At 49.4% G+C, this 8,946-nt stretch overlaps 1 protein-coding gene and 1 long non-coding RNA gene across 2 annotated transcripts in view; one reads left to right on the top strand and one right to left on the bottom strand.

Moving 5' to 3' along the window:
* Kcnk12 (potassium two pore domain channel subfamily K member 12) overlaps positions 1-7,371 on the top strand; it is a 59,977-nt gene extending 52,606 nt beyond the window's left edge. The window contains exon 2 of the mRNA XM_013348978.2: positions 6,041-7,371. Within this exon, the coding sequence (XP_013204432.2) occupies positions 6,041-6,942 (902 nt within the window). The 3' untranslated portion in view covers positions 6,943-7,371. The remainder of the gene's footprint in view (positions 1-6,040) is intronic.
* Positions 3,779-6,053, bottom strand: LOC113456825. Its single transcript, XR_003377565.1, has 3 exons — positions 5,405-6,053; positions 4,727-4,833; positions 3,779-4,624 (listed from the first exon to the last, which is right to left on the bottom strand). It is a non-coding gene; the product is annotated as an uncharacterized LOC113456825 (long non-coding RNA).
* Positions 7,372-8,946: the final 1,575 nt, after the last annotated feature.

Raw genomic sequence — 8,946 nt, 5'->3', positions numbered from 1 at the left:
AATAATTTGATCAATTAAATAAGCATCCCTAAAAAAGTGCATTATATTACCGAAATAATGAAATAGTGCAGGTTTCTTTCTTTCCAGCTTCTTTTGTTCAATGTTCTTTTTTGCATGAGATTCATCATATTGTAAATAGCTATGGCTCATGTTTTTTGTTTTTTTGTTTTCGATGAGTGAGGTTCCCTTGTAATAGGCAGACCATAGTCTAATTGCGTTGCTGGGCACTGACTTGTCAATCAAAGACTTTAAACTATGTGAATGGAGTATGTGGACACAGGTGCCTAAGGCTTAGAATGCCAGAATTAGCGTTCCAGTTGGTGTCTACGAAGGGCCTCTGTAAGAACAGTATGTGCTACTAATCACCAGCCATCTCTCCAGCCCCCAATCTAGGACTTCTTAAATTTACTTTATTTTGTTTTGTTTTTGAGACAGGGTCTAAAAGGATCGCATCAGCTCAGGCCCAGAAGACCAAGTTCTCAGCCAAAGGAAATGTACTTGCCCAGGAGAGATGAAGGGCGGGGAGTAAGAGACAAAGTCAGGAGACAGAGGATGAGGGAGAAGAGAAAGGGAACAAAGGATATTTGTCCCAGAGGGACAAAGTGCTGCCTCTGGATAGAGAGGAGACAGACCTGGCCCTTAGGAAAACGTCAATTTATAAAGGTAAAACGGGAAAGCCAGGATGAGGTGTTTAAGCCTAATGCCATGTTTGGACATGTTAATTAGGTGAGCCAAAGGGGGCTTCTGTTTACTGGACTTCAGTACTTTGATAGCTGGACGTTGGTTGTCAGCTTCAGGAAGTGGTCAAATAAAGGAATAGAAGCAATCTAATGGTTTTTAGCAAGGAAAATGGAATGGGCTAAAAGGTAAGGCCTGCCAGAGCCCTGTTTGCCGTGCTCGAGCTGGTGAGAGTCGCTTCAGGGTCTCCTGTATCCTAGGCTGGCTTCCAGTTTATGGGCTGCCAAGGATGACCTTGAACTCCCAGCCCTCCTGCTGGGATTGTAAGCATTCATCACCAGGCCTGACCTCTACCTCCACAGGTTCAATATAAATACAGAGTTCATTTCTTCGTGAGCCCAAGAAGTTGAGTTTGGCTTTAGAGTACTATAAAATCCTTCTTTCACATTCCTGGGCAGACTACAAACATCTTGTTTGTTTTGTTACTGTTATTTGCTGTTATTTTTCATTCTTTTGTGGACAAATTTGGAACACAGCAAACAAAGCATCTTTCTCAATGAGTAATGTCATAGGATTTCCCTTGAAATCGAGTCAGTAATCATAAAATGAATAGACAACTTGGGTGTTTCCTCCAGAGAATCAAGAAAATTGTTAGCATACAAGCTTAAGGAATTTGCTCGGAAAGCATTAGGGAGTATTTTCTCTGGCCCATTTAAGGACAATAAGCCAACTGGAACAAATTATCATTGATTTCTTCCCAGAGCTGGGCCTACTGCACACATGGGTCGTCCCTCTCTGTTGGGTGTGAAGGTAGTGGGGACACTTCTGAAGCTTGGTTCCCACAGGCATGGAAATGTGTAGTGGTCAGACAGCTCAGACTCCACGCACCAAGATAATCAAGACCTCGCTCCTCTTTCTCAAGCAACTCTAATGGGCACACTGTGAGGCAGCCAGGCCTCCTGTGAGAATCCATTAACAAATCCTTTAAACCCCAGCTTTTCACAAATGGGTAGGCATGTTGCCTCTCTTAATTATAAGGACTGAAAAGAGTAAGCAGCTGCCTGGGCCTAAGGCAGACCTTCCAGGACAAAACTCCAACCATAGACCAGCATCACAGGACCCAGCTGGGCCAAAGCATTTTCCCTTGGCCTTGGTTGGAGCAAGGGTGACTGACAGTGGTCCTGGTGAGAGGGGGTCAGAATGAGGAAGGATGATTGACAGTGGTCCTGGGGAGAGGGGGTCAGAATGAGCAAGGATGATTGACAGTGGTCCTGGGGAGAGGGGGTCAGAATGAGCAAGGGTGACTGACAGTGGTCCTGGAGAGGGGGTCAGAATGAGTAAGGATGACTGACAGTGGTCCTGGAGAGGGGGTCAGAATGAGCAAGGATGACTGACAGTGGTCCTGGAGAGGGGGTCAGAATGAGCAAGGATGATTGGCAGTGGTCCTGGGGAGAGAGGGACAGGGTAAGCAAGGGTAACTGACAGTGGTCCTGGTGAGAGAGGATGAGAATGAGCAAGGGTGACTGACAGTGGTCCTGGGGAGGGGGTCAGAATGAGCAAGGGTGACTGACAGTGGTCCTGGAAAGAGGGGCTCAGAAGCCCAGTGGCGATGTCCAGATCTGCACTCTAAGTGCTGGGGAAGGGAACTTGTCCTCCAAAAGGATCATTGTGTGATCTCGGTAAGTGAACCAGAGGCTATGTGGTCCTTCTCTCTCACTGGTCCCAGAGTGAGGAATCCCCTTCACAAGATGTCTTCTGGAAGTCCGGCCCAACAAGGCTGTCTGCCTGGGAGTCATAAAAATTTCAGTTAGGGGAACAGGTGTCTTGTTGGCTTCCTGGGCAGCCCAGTGGTTTGCATCTGTGAACCTGTTGCTGCTTGGTACATCCTATTGGACACAACCTAGCGCTTATCTTCCCTACCCAGACTGCGTAAATATCCCCACCGAAAGGCCCCTCTCCATCTTGTTGGGGTTCCCACGATCAGGAGCCACCAAGAGAGGGAAATGTATAAGTGATGTCTGAAAAGTTTCTGCACCCCCATAAACCTCTTTGCTGATGCAATAATCCAAATTAGACCAAATCAAACTTAATTAGAAAAAGTCCAGGTTTAATGGATACCAACACTCCAGGGTGGCCTTCCTGTTCCCAGGAGACTGGGAAGGAAGACTGGAAAACCACGTGTTTGTTCTCTGGGGGACAGTTTAAATACCTTGTGGGAGTGGTCTTGAGTATCTCTGGGGAGGGGTCATCGTTTGGCGGGCTTTCTCAGAGGAGGAGTCTGGACTGAGGCAACTCCCAGGGGAGGGGGCTTGGGATGGAACTATCCAAACATTCCAGACTCTTTGGATATATAGGTGCCAGGGACTTAGGTGAAGCTTCCATCCAAACATCCCAGACTCTTTGGGTACAGGGACATGCGCTCAAGTGTGGCTACTTCCTGCAGGCATGGGGTGACATGGGAGAGGGGAGAGTTGGGAGTTGGTGGACTCATGCTCAGCAGAAGGTGTGGCTGGAGAGGCATCCGGTTACCTGCCATCTTGGAGACCTCAGGCATCTGTTGAGGGAGATGGGAAGGCACATTGCTAGGAGAAAAAATAGATTGTTATTACTGGCCCTATAAATGGGGCTAGTCATGGGAAGGGTGATTAACTCCAGAAAGAATGGACAGAGAACTGCCCTGGTTGTACAGGAGAAACACAGGTGAATAAGTGAGACACGAGGGCAGATGTGCCCTTTAAGACCAGATTTCAGTTGCTGGATAGGTGCCCATTTGAGCCAGGAGAGTTGGTACCAATGGTGAAGTCCCAGGAGCTGGTGTAGGTACTGGTGTTATCTGGAGGGACCTTTGTAAGTTGGTCTTGGCCCAGACAACAGGAGTGACGTGTAAAATATGCTTGAAAATGGGCTGGGTTAAAATGGGCTCTGGAGACTGTTTTTACCAGACCAGATTCCTTGATAGAGCAGCAGAACTTTTTTTTAGGAACCTGCAGGTATCTGTAGACAACTGGGACAGATTTACATCTTGATGTCACAGCACAAGGCTATGGCTTTAGGTTAAAAGGTGTGAACATTTTAGAAGACAATTAAAGGAAATTGGAAACTCTGAACCTCTGAAGATACATCTGAAACCTGTCAATTTTGGACTATGAAGCCTGTGGAAAAGACACATCTGTCTGTACGTTAGCAGGAAACTTAACAAATGAAGTAACGAGCTACCAGTACCCTAAGTCACCAAACACCATCAGACAGATCTGAGAGGGATAGGTAAATGAGCAGAAGTGACATGGCTTTTTTTTTTTTTTTTGCTACACAGGTAATCCCAAGTCTCTCCATAGTCTTTGGCGAATACCAGTCTTAGAAGCAGTACTTGCCTTTGGCTGCTGAGTCCAGGAGGCCTGAAGATTTTCCTGTGGGGGTAGGGTTCAGTCTACCTGTCTTGGCAGGATGAGATGATTGATCCCCCCAGTCCAGGAAGCTGAGGTGGAAGGCAGCTTTTTGCTGCATGGGTGGCTTTGCCATACCCAAAGGCAAGCCTCCAGACAGGTCTTCTTCAGCCATGCATCTTCTTGGAGGAGATACAGGATGTTGCAGGAGCTGGCATGGCTCTGTCATAAGAAGCTCTTTTGTTAAGTGCCATACTCTCAGATCTGTAAAGGCACTTGAGAATCAGGGTACCATTATCTGTTAGGTGTATCTAAATTAGACATATAAGTTAAGTTTGGACATATAGTTTACCCAATCAGTTACAGCTTACCAATGCCAGTAAAGGCAAGAAGATTAGAAGGAATATTTTAGTAAGTTAAAGAATTTTGGAGGCAGAATGTCTCCTTGGTAGGTCCAGGGCATGTGGGTACTCTTACCAAAGATGGCACTGAGGTTTTCACTTTGACTTCAACCAAAAATGTTGGCTATTCACGTGTTAGTATTTTTCCAGAGCTGTTATAATCTGGAGTTACAAATTTTATAGATTTTAAAACAAACACACAGACATAAAACAAGGATACTGTGGCCACATTATTTATACATATATATTAACAGACAAACAAACCTTTTCCCAGGAAACTGTGTCAGCTGACCAACTTTGAAATCCTGGCGTGGGCTGCAGGAGCCAGGCAAGCACACGGGCGGTCCCACTGAGGACCAGATCAGCAGGTGCTGAGAGGGAGAACAGAAACGTAAGGACAGAACACCTATGCAGCTCAGAGTGGGAGGACAGGGAGAGTCCCAGTGAGACAGGTCACATGCCAGGAATGCAGACAAACTGCAAACAGCGAAGAGAAGTGGGGAGAGGGGCGGGGGAGGGGCAGCAGGAGCACAGCATCCAGAAACCATGGGCATATGGGGGGTTTGTTTCACACCGGCAAAAACTTTTAGGTGTTAAGGGACATAAGGTGTCAGCCCCAATTTAAAAAGGTTTTGTAAAAGGCAGCCCAATGGTGTTTGGAGATCAGGCCTCGAATTGTAAGTGGACTTTTTCAAGTCCATGCCAGGATCCACAGCCTAGAGCAATGTGTCCACTGTGGTAGACTTTGGGTCGAGAAAAACAGAGGGGTGTGAGAAATACTTTAACAGGACATCTCCTGATAAAAGAATCCCATCGGGACAAGGTGAGCCCTTGTCCTGGTCAGGTCGGGTGCCTGGCACAGCCCTGTCTTTAATAGGACAGCCTGAAAATCGTATGAGGCCCTGAACCTCTAAAGACAATGACTTGGAAATCAGAACTTACCTAGATGAAGCCAATCATAGCCTGGCGACCAAGAGCAGGTGCTGGGGGAGAAAGGTGTTTTCCGTACACATGGCCTTGGGCCAGTGAGAAAAAAAGCTCCCCTTGGTGGGACCTCCAGATGAAAAGTTTCTGCACCCCAATAAACCTCTCCCCCTACACAGTAATCCAAATCAGACCAAATCAAACTGAATCAGAAAAAGTCCATGTTTAATGGATATCAATACTCCCGGTGGCCTTCCAGACCCCAGAGACGAGACTGGGAAGGAAGACCAGAAAACCACGTGTTTGTTCTCTGGGGGGGGGGGCAGTTTAAATACCCTATGGGAATGGTCTTGAGCATCTCTGGGGAGGGGTCATCGTTTGGCGGACTTTCTCGGAGGTGGAATCTGGACTGAGGCAACTCCCAGGGGAGGGGGCTTAGGATAGAACTTCCACCAGAACATTCCAGACTCTTTGGATATTTGGGTGTCAGGGGGCTGGGGTGAAATTTCCACCCAAACACTGTCCTACCCCCACCTGATTTAAATCAGTTAAGACAGAAGTTGGTTGATCCCGCAGCATCTGTATTCGCCTGCCAAGTGCTCGCACCAGATAGAGACTACTTGCCCTAGCTGACCCTGACTCTTATCTCCACAGGTTTCGGCATGACCACCCCAGCCACAGTGGGTGGGAAGGCCTTCCTCATCGCATATGGACTGTTTGGCTGTGCGGGGACCATCCTGTTCTTCAACCTCTTTTTGGAGCGCATCATCTCTCTGCTGGCCTTCATCATGCGCGCCTGCCGAGAGCGCCAACTGCGCCGCAGCGGCCTGCTGCCCCCCACCTTCCGTCGAGGCTCCGCACTGTCGGAGGCCGACAGCCTGGCGGGCTGGAAGCCCTCGGTGTACCACGTGCTGCTCATCCTGGGCCTGTTCGCAGTGCTGCTAGCATGCTGCGCCTCGGCCATGTACACCAGCGTGGAGGGCTGGGACTACGTGGACTCGCTCTACTTCTGCTTCGTCACCTTCAGCACCATTGGCTTCGGCGACCTGGTGAGCAGCCAGCACGCCGCCTACCGGAACCAGGGGCTCTACCGCCTGGGCAACTTTCTCTTCATCCTGCTTGGCGTGTGCTGCATCTACTCACTCTTCAACGTCATCTCCATCCTCATCAAGCAGGTGCTCAACTGGATGCTGCGCAAGCTGAGCTGCCGCTGCTGCACGCGCTGCTGTCCGGTGCCCGGCGCGCCCCTGTCACGGCGCAATGCCATCACCCCGGGTTCCCGGCTGCGCCGCCGCCTGGCCGCGCTAGGTACCGACCCCGCGACCCGCGACAGCGACGCCGAGGGCCGCCGCCTGTCGGGCGAGCTCATCTCCATGCGCGACCTCACTGCGTCCAACAAGGTGTCGCTGGCGCTGCTGCAGAAGCAGCTGTCCGAGACGGCCAACGGCTACCCGCGCAGCGTGTGCGTCAACACACGCCAGAACGGCTTCTCGGGCGGCGTGGGCGCGCTGGGCATCATGAACAACCGGCTGGCAGAGACCAGCGCCTCCAGGTAGAGCGGCCGCCCGCCCCCAGCGCCGCGGACCCTGCTCGGGCTGCGCGCGGTAGGGCGGGTTTGCTTCAGTTCTTCTCTCCGAGATGGCGCTTTCTTAATCTTTATCCAATAAAAACGAAACAAAAAAAAAAAAACCCACAAAAACAAAAAATGTTTTCTAAAGAAATACTATTTGGCCAGGCCTGACGTTATCAAGGGCAAGTTTAAGATGAGACTGTGATCTTTTGAGTCCCCTCTTGGAGAAGCGTGGCCGCCAACAGATTTCTCTTCCTGGAAAAGAGAAAAAGTGGCACCCCAAATCTACCCCCCTCCCCGCGCCAGTGCATTCCTGGGCTTTGCAGACAGGCACCAAAGCCTTCCCCATGCGCATAAGCAGCTGGCAACCCCGAAGCATATGGTGCCGCCTTTCATGGCTCTGAATTACCTCCTCAGCCTTTAGAATCCTGGCCCGGCCCAGCAGCTTCCTTCTGGTCGTCAGAAGTGATATAGTCACAGTTTTGACAGGTGGGGGTAGGGAGCGCCATATGTTGCCTTCCCGTGTATATATATAGAACAGCCACTACACACCGGGAACGGTGTAGTATTATGCAATGAGAGGAAACAGCACCAACCAGCGGTCGGTGACATCTCCCCCCACACTTGGAAATTCCAAGTGGTGAGGGGCTTAGCTGGCCTTTTTCAGCCCGCAGCTAGTCCACTTCGTGAGTTCTTCCTGTATAAACTCAGAGGGACCTGTAGGGAGAGGCGCTCTCTTACTGGGAGTTCTGCTCTGTGCTTCGGGGAGATCTCAGAAATGAGCCCCCCACCTTTTCAGTCACAAGCTTCACCGGCAGGGCCGCTTCCTGTTACTAATCAGGACTGGTTGTTTCGTCTCAGATAAGATTTTGTTATTGTTGTCTTCTTAACTATTGTTGGCCAGCTCAACTCTTTCCCCCTTTTAGAGAGCCTAGAGGTGCAGCGTACAGCCCCCATCCACCTCCTTTCCGATTCAGGGCTCTGCCCTCTACCCCCCACGGGGGAGGAGGGCGCTACAGCACCAGAAGCCAAAAGAGCCATATTGCAAATGTCAGGCCATTAAACTCCTGTGCCTACCAAATAGTGTTTAGGGACAGGCACAATGAGATCACATTCTGAGCCCTGTGTGGTCTCCAAATAACCAGGTGGGTCTATTTTTCTCTGCATACTCTACATTGGAGGTGGAGGAGGCAGGAGGGATGGAGATACCAGAACCTACGGATGGGAGGGATGGTGGGATAAAAGTGATGTTCTGAAGAGTGGTCCTCAGGCTGAAGGACAGAACCGCCCAGACTCCTGCTCTGCAGAGGGAAGTCCAGACACCCAAGGCTTCATTGAAATGGCAGAATTTGAAAGCTGTGAAGGAACACACCTCTGCCTTTTTTCTCATCTAAAGAAATGTCACCATTTAAGAAAAGTGTCCGTTCATGGCGTGACCTAATATACAACACTTCTGGTAGGAATTTTTGCAAGCTTTATCACCTGAATACTATCTGTCTCCCTGGCAGATGTGCCTAGAGTGTGTGTGCACATATGCACACACATACGCTCACACACACATAACATTACAAACCATATTATTTGAATGCTGAACTCTTCTTTCCCCTTCCGTTTCAGCTAGAAAGAAAAAAAAAAAAAAAACCCAGGGCACAGGGGGTTTAGTTTGGGTAATTTGTAGTCTGGTTTGGGGTTGGTCTCTAAACATGGGCTTTATTCTGGTGTAAAAAACCAGTGAGGTAGGACTGGCAGAAGAGAGGCAGTCTTACTAAATCTTCAAGGGGGAGACCCCTCCAGAAGTCATACTTCCAGGATCTACTGTGACTGTCCATCAGAACCAGCCCATAAGCTAACATCTGAATAATGGCTTTGGTCTCAGCAAGACCACACTCTTAAAAGATTTAAGTCTCCAGTATAGAGCTTCTGACAGGACCTGGACGTAAGGCACCAGGCTCATCCCTTTAAAAGAGAAACAGATTAAAAAGCATTCAAT

This window comes from Microtus ochrogaster, chromosome 16 (assembly GCF_000317375.1).
Source record: "Microtus ochrogaster isolate Prairie Vole_2 chromosome 16, MicOch1.0, whole genome shotgun sequence".
Classification (NCBI taxonomy): domain Eukaryota; kingdom Metazoa; phylum Chordata; class Mammalia; order Rodentia; family Cricetidae; genus Microtus; species Microtus ochrogaster.
The sequence above is the reverse complement of the archived record's forward strand: the minus strand, read 5'-3'. Positions and strand labels throughout refer to the sequence as shown.